Genomic DNA, 18566 nt, shown 5'->3' with positions numbered 1-18566 from the left:
CTGCAAATGCTCACTAAAGGACCAATGAATTGGCAGAGTACAGGCCAAAGGAAGGGAGGAAAGAGAAAAAGCATGAAAAAAAAGGGGGTGGAGCGATGATAACAATTTGTTGTTTCTATTTTTCCAGGTTGATCAGGAATCAAAGCTTGTTATTTCCCGAACCAACAGCTGTTATTTCTCATTCCATCGTAAAGATTCCTGAGCATGCTCAGAGGCTCCATTGCTGACTTTGGAAAGTCCTAGCCCATTTCAATTTAAGTATGGCTGTTACCCGTCTTTCGTGGTGGCGGATAAAAATATTTCTGACTTCACATTAGATTTTTGGGTGATGTTCTTGAGGTTATCATCAGGATCTTGTGAAAGAAACCACAATAATTGTACTGACCCACACATCTGCATTCTGGCTGTAAGTGTTCAGTCTCTGGCTGACTCGTACACCCTTCTGTTCTCCAACAGTACGGCACACAACTCGGGATAACCACCTCTGCCACAAAAGAAAACCACACGACTTCACATTTTTCATCAGGACCTACCTTTGCTTGCCACTATTTAACGAAAACTCATCCACAGCTTTGTCATAGATCGTCCTGATGTCATCTAGGCATCCGTTGTCCCCAAAGGCACCCCATTCCATGTTTACACACATCCTGCCCTGGTCTCCTTCCACCATTTCAATATTTCTGGCTTCCTCCATGTAACAAGCATTGCTCCCGGTTCCTGGAATTAGGAAAAAGCGGGTGATTTTCTTAACTTGAAGGCTGTCGAAAATGTCATGGACATCCCAAAGGGGGCAGAAGCCCCAGAGACAAAAACATGTATCTTGTGGTCATGATACAAACCCAGAGGTGGAGATAAAAATACCTTCCACTCAAACTGAATTCTAGATTTTTGTTTATTTCTTAAATAATACTTTCAGGGAAATTAGGTTGAATTAGGTTGAATAACTATTCTCCAAAGCACCTGAGGGTAGAACAAGAAGCAATGGGTGGAAACTAATCAACCTAGAACTAAGGAGAAATTTCCTGACAGTTAGAACAATTAATCAGTGAAACAACTTGCCTGCAGAAGTTGTAAATGCTCCAACACTGGAAATTTTTAAGAAAATGTTGGATAGCCATTTGTCTGAAATGGTGTAGGGTTTCCTGCCTGGGCAGGGGGTTGGACTAGAAGACCTCCAAGGTCCCTTCCAACTCTGATATTATCATCATCATCATCATTATTATTATTATTATTATGGGTTTTCCAATGTCATCCTGTGATCTCCATAGCCAAACGGAAATTTGAACCTAGATCTGTGTTCAGAAACATGGATAGCTAACAAAAGGCATCTATTGGTGGATTGTTTTGTTAATTGATTTCAACGTTCCCGACAAGTGACTTTAGCTTTTACAAAATATAATAAAGAACTACCCATACTGCACGAGTTATTAAATTCTACCCGGTATTTGCTAGTAGGTCAATTGCTAAATCTGTATTCTGAAAAATTCAATCCTGAAAAAGTATTAGCAGTTGAAGTGGTTCAGGCAATTAAAAAGGAAAATGGGAGATTTGGCCATCTTCTCAATCTCAACCAATCTCACTGTACATATGTACAATGTACAAACACTGACAATAAAGATTTGAATGGAATTGAGTTTGAACCGAATTGAAATTCAAACAGCTTCACTTTCTACATATTAGGAGAGCACCAGGTTGGGGATCTGGCAAAGATAGACTTGCAGATCAACCTGTCTTGTTTACACTGCATGACTCTAACAAATCTACATAGCTGGACTGTTTTTTGTTATGTCTATATATAAAACAGCTTACTAAATTCAGTAAGAGTAAAATATTCTTTTTAAGGGAGGGTTTTAAAAACAGCTGAGCTCTTGTGTTCAAATGTTTTGAAATCTTACAAGAACGTTCCTTTTTGTTCTTTCTTTTTTGCCCAGGTCAGTGAATTTCTAAATTTTGAAGCAAGACTTTCCCCAACCTCTTGTTATCTCTGGCAATTCTCATCTGTTTTGTTCTTGATTTCTAACCCCACTTGATTTGGGTCACTTATTTTACATTGATAAGTGTCAAAATAAAAGGTCTTGAGACTTCATTGCCTTCTAACTAAAATTACAATCCCGAATGCGGTCTTAAGTCGAAGACTACCACTCTCCCTCATACATACAAGCCTTATTATACAGCACTCATTCTGTCTTCCAACACAAACAACAATTACAAATAAATAAGTGGAATGCAGTGTGGTCAAGAGAAAGGGTAGCAGCCCTTTAGAATGGAAGATGAACAAGTAAAAGAAACAACGATAGTATGGGCAAAAAAACTTCCACTATACTAGAGAAATACTATACAAATGGCAAAAACTTTGGGATAGAAACTATAAAGTGACAATGGCCACTGCATATAAGGAAAATATTTATAAAATGTTTTATAGGTGGCATCCGTCACCGGCAAGATTAGCAAAAATGTTCAATACGTCTGCCAAACGTTGGAAATGCAATCAGACCCCAGGTACCTATTATCCTATGTGGTGGATATGTATGAAAACAAGAAAATATTGGACGAAAATACACCTACGGCTGGAAAAGATGTCAACATATAGATTGAAAGCCAGAAATATTTTTGTTAGGTATAATACTAAAAAGTTATGACAAAGGGACTATATATTTAATGCTACATATATTGAAAGCAGCAAGAATTGTATTTGCACAATATTGGAAAAATGAGAACACCCCACCAAATAAAAATATAATTCAGAAAATATTGGATTGTGTAGAGATGGATAGATTGACACTGAAACTAAACGACAGCATTATTTAACGTGGAATAGGTTTTATCAATGGTTAGAGAGAAGAGGTAGAAATTAGATGGAGCATTGCTATGTGTAAGTAAAATATGAATGTTGCTTTGTAACTATAAGTATGCTAATAGAATTAATATGATCATAAATAAGCGAAGATAACTATAAATAAGGTTATAATTCTTATATGTATTATTACTACTATTACTATTATTACGATCAGTATATCTGGGGTTTTTTTTTTCTGCTGTAAAATAAAATCTCGGACAACAAATTGTATTCAAAATACTTATATATACGGTAAATTTAAAAAAATTGACTTAAAAAAAAGAGGGGTAGTAGGAATTGGAAAGGAAGGGTAACAGAAAGCGAGGAATAAAATTGGATAGGAAGGGCAAGGGAAGAGGGAAATACTTTGGTTCAATGAGAAACCAAGTCAAACAGCTTCTCCCCAACATAGATGAATGTCATTCTTGTCAAGATTTATTCTTATCTACCTTCTGAAATCACACATGAGGGGGAAATCCCACTTCCCAGGGGAATTGCTACTAAGGACTGAAAAGACTGAAACTGCTTCTAGAAAAGATTCTGATTGAGAAACGTAAAGGTCAGATCAGTTTGAACAGTGGTCACCAACTGGTGGTCCATGAAAATTTTTTGGTGGTCCACAGAAAAATTATTTGCATTTTTTATACTGCACTAAATCAGGGGTCCTCAAACTACGGCCCCTGGGACAGGTATGTGCAATGAACGTTTGTGATGCTGCAGAGAGTTTCCCCCTTCGGAGTCTTCTTGTGTGGGTCAAAGGCGGCAGAAATTCTGACTTGGGGTCTGCTTCAGCCTCCTAGTGTGGGGCTTTGGGCGAAGGCTGGGGAGAAGTGTCGCTTGTGGCGAAGAGCCGGAGGGCCTCATTCCAGTGGGACTGCATCATGGCCTGGAACTGGCTGACCATCTCAGTCCCCTGAGCCTCCAGGCGCCGGTACCTGGCCTTGCACTCCCGCAGGTCTTCCCTCTGCTTGGAAAGCCTATGCTCCTAGTCCTCAGTGAGGTACTTCTGCTGACCCTCCTTCTCGGCCAGATCCAATTTGAACTGAGCCAGCTGTTTTGCCAACTCTTTCTCATGGTGGCTGCTTAGCTCCAACAACTGCTTCCTGTTGGGGCCCTAAGGAGCCCGGGCAGGTGGGCAGGCGAGGGGTTGCAAGTAGAGGCTGGCAAGGCACCCCTCGATGTGAGTGACATTGAGTTGGCCACGCCCACCCAGTCACATGACCAACTTGCGACGCTCACTCAGCCGGTCATTAGGCAGATAGTATCAGTGGTCCGCGGGATTTAAAATTATGAATTTAGTGGTCCCTGGGGTCCGAAAGGTTGGTGACCCCTGAGTTAGAATATAAAGTAGATTAAAATAAAAAGGAAGTTTTGGCATGGTTGAAAACAGGCTCGGTTGTATAAGTACCATTAAGTTCCTCAGCAACATTTAAAGCAAGTCTCAGACATACCCACAATGAGTCCTATTTCACAATTCGGATCTTCATAGGCACAAGTCATCATAGTTCCAACTGTATCATTTACGACAGCCACAACATCCAGTTCAAATTCCTTGAAAGAAACAACATGACTACACCATTATTTTATTTGCAAAAAAAAGAAAAAGAAAAGGTCAACCTAGCATTTATTATCCGTTCTCTGCTTTTTTTTGCCAATACCCTAAATGATCAGGAAAAGAGGATTTTCTTTTAATTGGTAGAAACGAAAGATTCTTGATACTCCCAAAGGTGCTTTTTCAGGAGGCAACTGGACTTCCTTGTTTTTTTCTTTTGAAGACGTTTCACTTCTCGGATGAAGAATCTTTCGCTTCTCCTCATCTGAGAAATGAAATGTCTTCAAAAGAAAAAACAAGTCCAGTTACCTCTTGAAAAAGAACCTTTGGGTCAACTATGACCTGGATCAGGGTTCTCCAACCTTGGCAACTTTAAGACTTGTGGACTTCAACTCCCAGAGTTCCTCAGCCAGTAAAGCTGCTGAAGAACTCTGAGAGTTGAAGTCCATAAATCTTAAAAGTTGCCATGTTTGGAGACCCCTGATCTGGATGACTCAGAATTTCTACAGACTTTCAGATTCTTGATACTAATTAAAGATATAGCCACGTATCAACCTAGCACCTTCCTCTACAACCTGAGAATGCTAGGCTGAGGAAACGTCATAGAAATGTTAACTGCAATCTGACTTGAAGGGTCTGGAAAAAACTAAACCTGTTTTCTGGTAGCCATCTAGAATAAAATAGCTAATCTTAAGGGAATAAAAGCGGGGTTCATATTACAAAGGTTTACTTAGGAGTTAGTAACAGCACAAGAAGGGACGCGGTGGCTCAGGGGCTAAGACACTGAGATTGTTGATCGAAAAGTCGGCAGCTCAGCAGTTCGAATCCTTAGTGCTGCCGTGTAACGGGGTGAGCTCCCGTTACTTGTCTCAGCTTTTGTCAACCTAGCAGTTCGAAAGCACGTAAAAAATGCAAGTAGAAAAAATAGGGACCACCTTTGGTGGGAAGGTAACAGCGTTCCGTGCGCCTTTGGCATTTAGTCATGCTGCCCACATGACCACGGAGACATCTTTGGACAGCGCTAGCTCTTCGGCTTTGAAATGGAGATGAGCACCGCCCCCTAGAGTCAGGAATGACTAGCATGTATGTGCGAGAGGAACCTTTACCTTTACTTTTAATAGCACAAGACTTCCAGCAAGGGATTCTTTCAACTAAGAAACCTACATACGGGCAACTATAGGTAGTCCTTGACTTACACCCGTTCATTTGGTGACCATTCTAAGTTACAACAGCACTGAATAAAAGAGACTTCTGACTGTTTTTTGCATATATGACCATTGTAGCATCCCGATGTTCACTCACGTGATCAAAATTCATGCACTTGGCAAATGGCATGTAATTATGACAGTTGCTGTGTCCCAGGGTCGTGTGATCACCTGTTGCGACCTTCTGATCAGCGAAGTCAATGAGGAAACCAGATTCACTTAATGACCGTTTTATTAACTTAACTACTGCAGCGATTCACTTAATAACTGTGGCAAGAAAAGATCGCAAAACGTGGCAAAACTTGCTAAACACTTTCCTGACACTTTCTAATAGTAAGAATTGGTGAAAATACAGACTTAAATGCATGAACCTTGTGGTAATCCTTTTTTTGCCTCCCAATCCTTCATGCTACCGCATGACTAACAGGGAGCTACAAAACCTGCCCTTCCAGAATGTTCTTTATCTTCTCTAGACATTCTGTCCTAGCCATTCCATACTGGTTCAGGATGGCCTGGTCAGTCAGGTCCCAAATATTCCATAGTTCTCCAAATTAACATTCTGCTCCTAGAGCTGTCTATGCTCTCTATGCCTACTAAGAGTTAGTCACATTCTATGCTCCCAACTTACCTATGCTGTAGGGTACTGCTTTTTTTTTTTTTTTTTTTTTGGTGCCTTAAGAGTCATTGTTGACTCCTAGTAACTACCTAGACAAATTCCTGAAAATTTCAGCTTGGTCTAGTAGTTAAGGCACCAGGCTAGAAAGTAGGAAATCATAAGTTCAAGTCTTGCTTTGGCCATGAAAGCCAGCAGGGTGACTTTGAGCCAGTCTATCTCTCTTAGCTCAACCCACCTCACAAGGTTATTGTTATGGGGAAAACAGGAAGAGGAAGGTGTATCGGACTTGTTTCCTGCTTTGAGTCATTTGTATGAAGAACGGTTGCAGGAAGTGGGTATGTCTAGTCTTATGAAAAGAAGGACTAGGGGAAACATGATAGCAGTGTTCCAATATCTCAGGGGCTGCCACAAAGGAGAGTCAAGCTATTCTCCAAAGCACCTGAGGGCAGGACAAGAAGCAATGGATGGAAACTAATCAAGGAGAGAAGCAACCTAGAACTAAGGAGACATTTCCTGACAGTTAAAACAATTAACCAGTGGAACAACTTGCCTCCAGAAGTTGTGAATGCTCCAACACTGGAAGTTTTTAAGAAGATGTTGGATAACCATTTGTCTGAAGTGGTGTAGGGTTTCCTGCCTCAGCAGGGGGTTGGACTAGAAGACCTCCAAGGTCCCTTCCAACTCTGTTATTCTATTCTAATAATAAAGGTGGGATATGAATGAACAGAACGAACGAATCAATGAATGAATGATTTCAGAAGTGGTTTGAAATTGCCTTCTACTTAGGGAGATTTAATCACTACACTACACTCTGCTATAATCTAATTCAAATTAGGATAGATCTTAATATTGGGGTCTCTAATAGAAAAAGGCCAATCTTTAGAAATGGAATGAGGAGTTCAATCTTATTTTCTGGGGCATTGGAAGCGTACGTGTCAAAATCAAGATGGAAGCCATGATCATGCAATTGAAGCTTTCCCCACTTTTTAAATGTTTTGTACATTCAACAGATGTACAGAGACAAAGCTTCAACCACTTCCTTATCACCTACATCTAGCTTTTAACATTTTAATATTCCCTCAATGAACACTTCTGGTTATACTGTTTTGATAAGATTTTACCAAAAAGCAACATATTCTAAGATGTTAGCAATAATAGAAAGCTCACTTACATAATTTTTGGGTACATCAGATAAGTATTAAATCACCATCAAAGGCCATCCTTTCCAGTCCATCCAGGACTGGCAAAGGCTGTTGAAATCTGCCTGCTTAGTTTCATCAGCAATTTTTTTTTTTGCATATCCTTCACTTTATAGACAAGTATGTACTATATTTTAACCAATGTAGGGAATGTGATGATACATCAGTGATTCAACCAACAATATATTAATTTTAAAATTATCACAATCCTTCAATCTTGAACCAAAAACAGATATAACTCACCTCTCTTCTTTTAATTCCATCTCTTAGCAAATTAACAACATCCTCTCCTTCGCAGTCAGTAGCCTTAAAACCCTTGGTCCAAGTCAAAAGGATACCCTGAAAAACAAAACAAATAAATAAAGTTCACGCCTGATTCTAAACATGCGTTATTAGAACAAACCAGAAATAGCCACTAGAAGCAATACTGGACAGCCATTTATTATTGCATGCCCAACATAGATTGGGATTACAACTTCCAAAATCTCTTTGGCCCCGTAGTCCCAATTGGTTTGGTTATCATTTGATTGGAAAAAGATGGCATTAAGAAGACCGTCCACGACATCTATGCCACACCTGTGGAACATTAGACTAAGCTACCGTATTTTTTGGACTATAAGACGCACCTAAATTTAGAAGAGGAAAACAGCAACAAAAAAGTTTTTGACCTACCTTTTTTTGGGCCTTTTTTCAGGCCTTTTCCAGTCTTTTTTTTTTTTTTTTGGGCCTGTTTCCTGGGATTTTTTCGGCCCATTTTCGAGGCTTTTTTGGCCCATTTTGGGGACTTATTTTCAGTCCATTTTCAAGGCTTTTTGCGGCCCATTTTTGGGGCTTTTTGGGCTGTTTTTGAGGCTTTTCTCCAGCCTGTTTTCGAGGCTTTTTTTCAGCCTGCCTTTTCCCAAAAAACGGGCCGAAAAAGCCTCAAAAATAGACTGAAAAAAGTCTCAAAACAGGCTGAAAAAAGCTCTGAAAACGGGCTGAAAAAGCCCCCAAATCAGACAAAAAAAACAACCTTGAAAACAGGTGGAAAAAAGCCTTGAAAATGGGCCAAAAAATGGCCTGAAATCCCTTTTTGGAAGACAAAAAAGTGTTTTATAATCTGAAAAATACAGTACTTGGGGTTAGAAGGAGACACCGACCTACATTTCTTCCGATAGCTCTCATGAAAGATACTCTTCAGTGTTAACTATGCTAAATCTATCATCCAGAAAAGCCAAATGAAACAAGAAACAAAGGCTCACGCGATATGATACACACTTTTCCTCCTATGCCGGTATTTCTCAATCTCAGCATCTTTAAGATGTGTGGACTCCAACTCCCAGAATTCCTCAGCCACACATCCTAAAGGTGCTCAGGTTAAAATCACTGCTCTGCGTTATAAATCAGCAATATAAATTGATAGAAACCATTATTCCTATTCGGTTTCTACTTCAGGATCACTTTCAAAGCACAGCCTACAGCCATACACAGACAGAAATTAACCTGAGAGCAGGTTTTTGATCACTGCAATGAGCACAGCACTAATGCCACCTGCAAGAAGTCCCAGGTTGACATTTGGCATTTCCAGACGAGCTGGGAAATGTTTCTGTTTGAAGCGCCAGCTAGAGCAGCTACCACTTAAATGCAGGCGCTACTAACCAATACGGATCAAATCACTGGAATTCAAGATAAAGTTTAACTTCTCTGCTATGCCTGAAACACAGAGACCAATGTAGAGGTAGTTCTCAACTTACAACCCCAATTGGGAACAGAATTTCCGTTGCTAAGCAAGGCAAGTACTGAGTGAGTAGCACCTGATTTTACAGGTTTGTTAAATGAATCCAGCTTCCCCCGTTGACTTTTATTGTCAGAAGTCGACCTGAAAGGTCACATGACCCTGGGATAATGCAACCAATGTAAATGCAAGGACCAGTTGACAAGTGCTGGGATTTCGATCACATGACCAGAGGAATGCTGCAGCAGTCATAAGTACAAGGACCAGTTACATAAATTACGTGGGGTTAGAGTTGGCTTGCTGTCAGGGTTCCAACGGATCCCCTAATTAAATCATGAACCTTGAGCCAAGCTTCAAAAGAAATCCAGTCATTTATTAGGAGCTTCATGCCGGCATGTTCCAAGTGAAGCCCTCTCTGACCCCACATAATTTACGACCTAATCTTGACCCTGTTTCCCCCTTTCCTCCCCAGGGTCACCAGTCAATCACATTTGCCAATGGAGCAATTTCGCGGGTTGTAGAGATCACTCCCCTCCAGTCACTGTGGGTAACCCTGGGAGACAGCCTCGAGAGATATCTCTGGAATGTGCTTTTGTTTTTAGCTACCGTGCTGCTTTGCCATTTTCCCATCCCCTTTGCCTATGGCAACTCGAGCGCACACCAAGGATGCTTTGTAAGTTAACATTGTCATTTTTCTCAATGCCATTGTAACTTTGAAGCATCACTCAGCAAACAATTGTGAGTCAAGGACTACCTGTGGACAAGAACTCTCACCCAGGTTTTCTCCCCTAAGACAGACTTCATCAGAAGCCAAAGGTTCTCTTGCTCCAAGCCCATGTTTGTGGTTCAGCCAGCAACGGCAGGATTTCTCCCCATTTTCATCTATACTGTTTTTCTGTTCATAAAATGCCCAAGGAAACGGATGCTCAGCAGTAGGAAAGTTTACATTTGTAAACAATAAGAGCCACTTACACAATCTAGGCTGGTCTGTTTGCAGGGAAAAGAAAACGTAAAGCCCAGAGGGAGGCGAGCTCCTTTTATTCCCATGTAATCCAAGAAGTCTGAAATGCAGGTGACGATGTGATCGAACAGCTACAATGAGAAGGAAATTCCTATCATGAATTAGAGGATCTTGTTTAACAAATAATAACATTATTTGTTATTTTCTTCACGTAATGCTCACCTCTTCTCCCGTCCCCTGCATAACCTCTACAGGGATTGAATATATTTTATTGTGCATTTCCACCATCCTTCTTTTACCACTTCGGATCTTTACCAGCAAAACACGGAAATTTGTCCCACCGAGATCCAGAGCCAGGAAGTCTCCATTCTCTGCAAACAAAGGTGTTTTAAACATTAGGAATAAAGTCCTTAAATTATGTTGGAGATGTTGATGCGGCCAGCTGGTAAGTATCTCATAGACATCAGGTTAGCCACCGGAGGAGGAAAATACTGCACTACACTTGTCTTTCACTGTACAAGTCTTCTCAAGAATAGACAATTAATATTAATTATTAATACAAATAATTAATATAACTGAATAAAAGTTGGAAGGGACTTTGGGGGTCTTCTAGTCCAAAGTCTCAAGAAGGAGACCTTATACCAGTGACCCTAACCTTTTCCGGACCAAGTGCCCAAAGCCAGTGCGCGAGTGCGCGCACGCATGCCCAAACCTCCAAAATGCAATGCGTTTGTGGGATCCACCCATGCGCCCCACCCTGTACATGCACGTGCACCACCCACGTGCCTGCCCCCTGCACATGCACGTGTGGGGGGCCCCGTACACGACCCGCCCCCATGAATGCGTGTGTGGCCCCCCACATATAACCTGCCCCCATGCATGCACGGCAGAGACCCTAAGACCAGCTAGCCAGCGGGAAGCACACACACACATGCATGGTGGAGCTGAACGGGGGTGACGGCTCGCATGCCATCAGAGAGGATGCTGCATACCACCTCTGGCACGCGGGACATAGGTTCGCCATCACAGCCCTATACCGTTTCAGACAAGTGGCTGTCAGTCACTTCTTAAAAATCTCCAGTGATGGAGCATCTACAACTTCTGAAGGCAAACTGTTCTACTGGTTTATTGTTGTCACTGTTGGGAAATTTCTCCTTAGTTCTAGGTTGCTTCTCTCCTTGATTAGTTTCCATCCATTGCTTCCTCTCCTACCCTCAGGTACTTTGGAAAATAGGCCGACCCGTTCTTCTTTGTGGCAGCCCCTCAAATATTGAAACAATGCTATCATGTCACCCCTAGTCCTTTTCACTTGACTAGACTATATATACTATATAGAGCCATTCTGAAAAAGTTTACTGGCTCTGAAATAAAATCAAACATGTATCTTCCCAATTGGTTAATTGACCTAAAATGTATTGAAAATGCATGTCTCACACCCACAAAATTTGGATTGCTGAACAATGCTGAATATGACTGAGGTGCATCGGATAAGGTTTGCCACTAGGTGGCGCTGCAGCTCTATTACAATTGAAAGGAATACAGACTAGAACAGGGGTCTCCAATCTTGGCAACCTTTAAGACCTGTGGACTTCAACTCCCAGAATCCACAAGTCTTAAAGTTGCCAAGGTTGGAGACCCCTGGACTAGAATACAGAGTAACAGAGAAGGGACCTTTGAGGTCTTCTAGTCCAACCTACTACTCAGGGTGGAGACCCTATACCCATGATGGCGAACCTATGGCACCCATGCCACAGGTGGTATACAGCACCCTCTCTGTGGACACGTGAGCCGTTGCCCCAATTCAGCTGCCGCGCATGGCGCGTGTGCCTCCCACCAGCCAGTTGGTCGGGTCTCTGCCGCGCATGCACTGGGGTGTGCTGGGGGAGTTGTGCTGAGGCCACGTGAGCATTGCATTTTCGGGGTTCAGGCACACGCTCGTATATTCACGCACGCAGACGCTTTGGCCACTTGGTCCGGAAAAGATTAGCCATCCCTGTCCTATATCATTCCAGCCAAATGGCTGTCCAGTCTCTTCTTATAAACCTCCAATGTTGGAGCACCCACAACCTCTGGAGGCAAGGCATTCCACTGATTATCTCAGAATTCCCCAGCTAGCCAGCATGCATATTGAAGTATGTGTATCAATATCTCAGGAAAATTACAGAATTTGTGGATTGACAACCAATAGATCTTTGATTGGTGGGTTCTAGCCTTATTTTTTTTTTCTTTTAATCTTCATTCTGCATTTGGGGCTCTTTTTATTTTTTTGATATCCATACCCCTAATTCCAGCCATGGTCATATACTTGTTGGGGTTTATGGAGGCTGTATTCTGACATATCTACCGTATTTTTCGGAGTATAAGACGCACCTTAGTTTTTGGAGAGGAAAATAAGAAAAAAGCTGATTGGCAGGTGGATTGGCCTCCCAGAGTATCTCCAATCAGCTGTTCCCAGAGGTGAATTTTAGCAACAGGTTCCTTGGTTGTGAGTTCTGTACCTTGCTTTTTTTGGCTTTTTTTTTCTGCCTCTGAAAGCCTCCAAAACAGAACTTCAGAAGAAAAGCCTCTGAAGCTCTGTTTGGGGGCTTCTTTTCTGAAGCTTCTTTCAGCCTCTGAAACCTCCATTTGAGAAGCTGGGTGGGGCTACATTCGGAGTATAAGATGCACCCAGATTTTCACCCTCTTTTTTGGGGGGGAAAAGGTGCGTCCTATACTCCCAAAAATATGGTAATGGGCATCAGATCAACCGTCTCCCCTAAAGGTCATGAAAGAGCTACCTGTCCCATCAGGGGTGCTGCGGACAAAGGTGGGCAGCATCTTGACCTTGGCATGGTCATGTGACTTCCTCTTGAGGCCGGCCTCTATCTCGATCCTCATCCGCTTCTTCACCTGAAGCAGCTGTTCGTTGGTGAGCTTGAATTCTGCCAGGGTCTCTGCAATCAACCGGTGCTGCTCTGCCAGCCGATAAGCTACTGCGGTCACGAAGGCCGCCCCCTTCCCGCTGCCACTCTCAGAGAGCAAGAAACGCACATCGGAATCAGGCACTAAGCGCCGCATCGTTTTGTGCAGGCGCCTGGCATATCTAAAGAACAAGAAGGGGAAAAACAAGGGTTACATTCATCTTTTGTTTAATGCACAACACAACCGCTGTCAGGATTCCCACAGATGCCCTAATTAAATCATGAGACTTGAGCCATGCATCAAAAGAAATCCAGTTATTTATTAGGAGCTTCATGTCGGCAGGTTCCCAAGTGAAGCCAGCTCTGACCCTGCATAATTTACACCCCAATCTTGTCCCTGTTTTCCTCCACTTCCCCCCAGGGTGTGTTATCAATCACATTTGCCAACAGAGTTATTTCGCAGGTTGTAGAGGTCACTCCCCTCCAGGCTGCTGTGGGTAACCCTGGGATACGACCTTGAGAGAGATAAGTCTGGAATGTGCATCTGTCTTTGGCTGCCATGCCATCCCCCCTGACCTATGGCAACTCAAGGGCAGGCCAGGGATGCTTTGTGAGTTGACAACCACATTCATAGCTCACAGCTGAGGTCACCTTGTGCCTGTGCCATCTTCAGCAACACTCCCATTATGCTAACCAGCATCTCTCCTCATACAAAGGCATGAAAGCAATTCATATGGTATCTAGGAGTAACTAAGCCAGTTTGGTGTAGTGATCAAGGCACTGGCCTAGAAACCAGGAGACCATGAGTTAGAGTCCTGCCTTAGACATGAAAATGGGCTGGGTGACTTTAGACCAATCACTCTCTCTCAGTCCAACCCACCTGACAGGATGGTTATTGTGGGGAAATTAGGAGGCAGGAATATTGTACATTTTTTCTGCCTTGAGTTAGTTATAAAGTAATAAAGGCAGGACAAAAATGTAATGAATAAATAAATAAAATTTGAAGATGATATTAAGATGGCAGGAATAGCTAACACCCTAGAATCAAGATCAACTGTGGTACTAATACCACTCTATAAAGCCTTAATAAGACCACACTTAGTTTTAGTCCAGTTTTAGTCACCACACTATAAAAAAAGATGTTGAGACTCAAGAAAAAGTGCAGAGAAGAACAACCAGGATGATTAGGGGACTGGAGACTAAAACATACAATGAACTGGGCATAGCTAGTCTAGTGAAGAGAAGGACCAGGGAGACATGATAGCGGTGTTCCCATATTTGAGGGGCTGCCACAGAGAGGAGGGGGTCAAGCTATTTTCCTGAAGGCCAGACAAGGAATAATGGATGGAAACTGACCAAGGAGAGATTCAACCTAGAAATAAGGCGACATTTTCTGACAGTGAGAACAATCAACAAATGGAACAGCTTGCCTTCGGAAGTTATGGGAGCTTCATCCCTGGAGGCTTTCAAGAAGAGATTGGACTGTCATTGTCAGAAATGGTGTAGGGTGTCTAATTGGGCGGGGTGTGTGTGTGGAGTAGATGACTTACAAGGCACCCTTCCAACTCTGTTAAATCTAATTTAAAAACCTACTATTTGAGACCTCTAGGAGCTTATCTGGTCCCGCAGAACAACAATGTAACTTGTACCTGGGTACTTACGGGACCGCCTGCTATTACCTTATGCCTCCCACCGTCCGGTACGCTCTCACAGAGAAGGTCTCCTCAGGGTGCCGTCCGCCAAACAATGTCAGCTGGCGGCCCCCAGGAGTAGGGCCTTCTCCGTTGGAGCAGCGACGCTCTGGAATGAACTTCCCTCTGGCCTATGCCAAGTGCCTGATCTTCGGACCTTTCGCCGTGAGCTAAAAACATACTTATTTATTCAAGTTGGACTGGCATAATGGTTTTTTAACATTTTAAATTGGGTTTTATTGTGGTGGGGTTTTAAATTTTTAAAATTTAAAATTTAAATTTTTATACATTGGCCTTTTTGTAATATGCTTTATTTTAAATTGGGATTTTAATTGTATATATATCGTGTTTTATTTAGGCTGTACACCGCCCTGAGTCCTTCGGGAGAAGGGCGGTATAAAAATTTGATAAATAAATAAATAAATAAATACAGAGAAACAGAAGACAAATCAATGGAATTAAGGCCTGCCAAAGTAATCCCTGCCTGTTTTGTTCAACTGATTAACATAGCTTTTCCCTCAAGAAAACAAGAGAAAATCTTATCTCTAAAATCCCGTATGTTGTGAGAAATGCCACTGCATGAATTATGGAGTAAGAGGTGTAAGAGAAGGCATAAGTAACTTCTTCAGGGGAAAGAAATCCCTTGGTATCAAAACAATTAAAAATAATTAGAGTTAGATCTCTAAGGGCTGAAACCAAGACAACTCCTTCAAAACACAATTTTTAAGCATTTAGACAGAAGGAATGGAATCAAGATTAATAACACGTTTTAAAAAGTGTTCCTTTCAGACAGTAGTGGGTTTCAAATCCCGGCGCTTCCAGTTCGCTATCAGAAGCATGCGGCGGTTCTGCGCATGCAGACGGTTCTGCGCATGCGCAGAGCATTTTTTATGATGTCTGGGCAGGTGGGCGGAGCCTCCCGAACCGGACAAACCGGTAGCAACTCACCACTTGTTCATATAGCACCTCTAGCGGGTTACTAAATTAATTCTTTGGTTTGTCCAATATAAAAAAAAGATTGTGTTTTTTTTTCTTAGGAAGATAGAAATTCAGGCAGTAAACCCATGCTCGTCAGCTGATGGCAATGCCGTCTACATGGGCTGTCCTTAAAAACCATTCAGAAGCTTCAACTGAATGCAAACAGGCATCACCGTTTGCAAAGTTGCAGAGCTTTCTTAGTGTGCTTTAGGGCAGGGGTCTCCAACCTTGGCAACGTTAAGACTTCTGGAAGAGATATAAATATATAGTTCAAAAAGCAATGGAAATGAATGATCCAAATGTTAGATAAGTTGTATATGTAAAATTGTATGAATATCAATTTTTGTGACTAGAATAATGGAATTTAGGGAAAATATTTGAACCTATATTTTGAGATGAAAAGGGAGTAATGGGAGATTATTTGAATAGGATGGTTAGGGTCAAATATTAGAAAATCGATTGATTTGAAACTAAAGGGTTTAATTTGGGGAAGTAATGAGAGAAGGGGGAAAATGGTAAAAAGAAACTGATTAAGGATTAGAATTAGGGTGAAGGGTAAGAGTAGTTATAAAATAGAAAGAAAGAAAATAAAATAAAAATTAGAGAGAAAGAATACTATGGCAAAAGGTGAAACATATAAAGTGTGTTGGAAGAAAACTAAAAGTTGTATAAATTTGGAACTCGGCCAATACTCTGTTCAGAAAAAAATGCATGTTTGTTTGCGTATGTTTGTTAAAAAAATAAAAAGTTAAAAAAAAAAACTTGTGGACTTCAACTCCCAGAATTCCTCAGCCAGGGAAGCGAAGCTGGCTGACAGATTCCAGGAATTAATGTCCACAAGACTTAAGCTTGCCAAGGTTGGAGACCCCTGCTTTAGGGCATAATCCAAATTACTGGTCATCATCTGCAAAGCCCTACCTGGAACGGGTCCAGATTATTTGAGGAATTGCCACGTACCATTGTTTATGCCCAGCGAATACATGCCAGCAGAGTTGGCATGCCCTTGATAAAACAGGGCCATCTACTCAAAGCATACCTTTCTCTGTTGCACAGTGCCTGCCCTTTGGAAAGAGGGGCCTCTTAATATTCATAGGACTCCTACTCTGTTGGCGTTCCATAAAGCCTTGAAAACCTGGATGTCTTCCGGGCCTTGCCTTAAGATGGTTGGAGTTCCCTGATGAATGTCTTTTGCTCTATGTTTTTATGTGGATTAGGGGTGTCAAACTCTGAATCTGGGGGCTGAATCCAGTTCACCGGGTGCTTAGATCTGGCCCACGGGCAGCCCTGGAAACAGCAAAGGACTAGCCCATGGTGCCTCTGCCAGTGAAAACAGAGCTCGGGAGGGCTGTAGGCGGCCCTCCCGAGCTCCGTTTTCTCTGGCAGAGGGTTGCAGGAAGCCATCGCAGCCGAAAACGGAGCTCAGGAGCCCGTTTTCACTGGCAGAGCGCTCAGGCCACCACAGGTGCCACTGACACAACTGACATCCGGATGGCTACACCCACACTACCCCCCTCCCCCAAGGTCAAACACAACCCTGATGTGGCCCTCAATGAAATCAAGTTTGACGCTCCTGAGGTAAATCAACGAGATCGCATCTTCTTTTGTTCAGTTTGGAGTTGATTGGGTGCCTAAATCGAATTGATGGGATGGAGGGAGAGTGGACATATAGACAGACCACACTGTCTTCTTCCAGGATATTTTTCAGTTCCTTAATGTTTCTTAGAAACCTAGGATTTCCTGAACATCTCCCATACAATTATTAATCAGATCCTGAATAGATAAAGAGAGAAGAAAGCATGGGAAGCCACCAGGTGGTATTCAGCCGGTTCGGGCTGGTTCAAGCGAACCGGTAGTGGCGACCTGCGATGGGCCTGCCCACCCACCCACCTGGGCACAGTCCTGTCCTATATTGCTGTGTTTTTGATGCTGCACCATGTGTGGACAGCACACGAGAGCAAATGGCCGTGTTTTGTGACGCCGCACACATTTCCGGTGCTAGGTGAACCAGTTGCTACAGTATATGAATCCCACCTCTGGAAGCCACCTTCTCCATTCCTTCATGCACGTGCATCCATGGAATAATGCCAGGCACAAAGAATCAGGATCATCCGTAAAGCTGCAGCATAGAAGATTTGGGCAAACTAAGGCACAAAAATCTGATCAATCACCATATTTTTCGGAGCGTAAGACGCACCGGAGTATAAGAGCCACCTTAGTTTTGGGGGAGGAAAATAAGAAAAAAGCTGATTGGCAGGTGGATTGGCCTCCCGGAATACCCCCAATCAGCTGTTCCCAGAGGTGAATTTTAGCAACAGGTTCCTTGGTTGTCAGCTCTGTGCCTTGCTTTTTTTTTTTTGCTTTTTTTTTCTTCCTCTGAAAGTCTCCAAAATAGAACTTCAGAAAAAAAGCCTCTGAAGCTCTGTTTGGGAGCTGCTTTTCTGAAGCTCTGTTTGGGGGCTTCTTTTTCTGAAGCTTCTTTCAGTCTGAAACCTCCGTTTGAGAAGCTGCGTGGGCTACATTCGGAGTATAAGACGCCCCCAAATGTTCACCCTGTTTTTTGGGGGGGAAAAGGTGTGTCTTATACTCCAAAAAATACGATAACAGTCAGCCCTAAATAGGTGCTAGATAAGAATCAACAGAATTCGAAGGGGACTGCACTTGGATCTCTTGTGGCAATGCAAGGACTCTTTAACTTCAAATTAAATTCTTTAACATTTAACTTCGTCCCCCAGTTCTGCCTGCTTTTCTCCTACAAATACTCAGAGAAATACAATAGAAGCTACAGAGCTTTGTATGTTACAGAGATGCTTAAGGCTCAAGGTGGCAACCAGTTTACAAATACTGTAAAAGTAGCTATCCCTATTAGGATATGGAGCGTCCTCATATATACAGTATACTGTTTATTTATTTATCA

At 42.3% G+C, this 18566-nt stretch overlaps 1 protein-coding gene across 2 annotated transcripts in view; it reads right to left on the bottom strand.

The window, feature by feature from the left end:
* HK1 (hexokinase 1) overlaps positions 1-18566 on the bottom strand; it is a 71294-nt gene that overhangs the window by 10040 nt on the left and 42688 nt on the right. For both annotated transcript variants that reach the window (XM_058187052.1, XM_058187050.1), the window contains 6 exons: positions 12861-13165; positions 10306-10454; positions 10095-10214; positions 7652-7747; positions 4288-4387; positions 534-717 (listed from right to left, as the gene is read on the bottom strand). In XM_058187052.1, the coding sequence (XP_058043035.1) occupies positions 534-717; positions 4288-4387; positions 7652-7747; positions 10095-10214; positions 10306-10454; positions 12861-13165 (954 nt within the window). The remainder of the gene's footprint in view (positions 1-533; positions 718-4287; positions 4388-7651; positions 7748-10094; positions 10215-10305; positions 10455-12860; positions 13166-18566) is intronic.

Source organism: Ahaetulla prasina, chromosome 6 (assembly GCF_028640845.1).
Source record: "Ahaetulla prasina isolate Xishuangbanna chromosome 6, ASM2864084v1, whole genome shotgun sequence".
NCBI classification, from domain to species: domain Eukaryota; kingdom Metazoa; phylum Chordata; class Lepidosauria; order Squamata; family Colubridae; genus Ahaetulla; species Ahaetulla prasina.
Note: the sequence above shows the minus strand (reverse complement) of the source record. Positions and strands in the feature narration are given on the sequence as shown.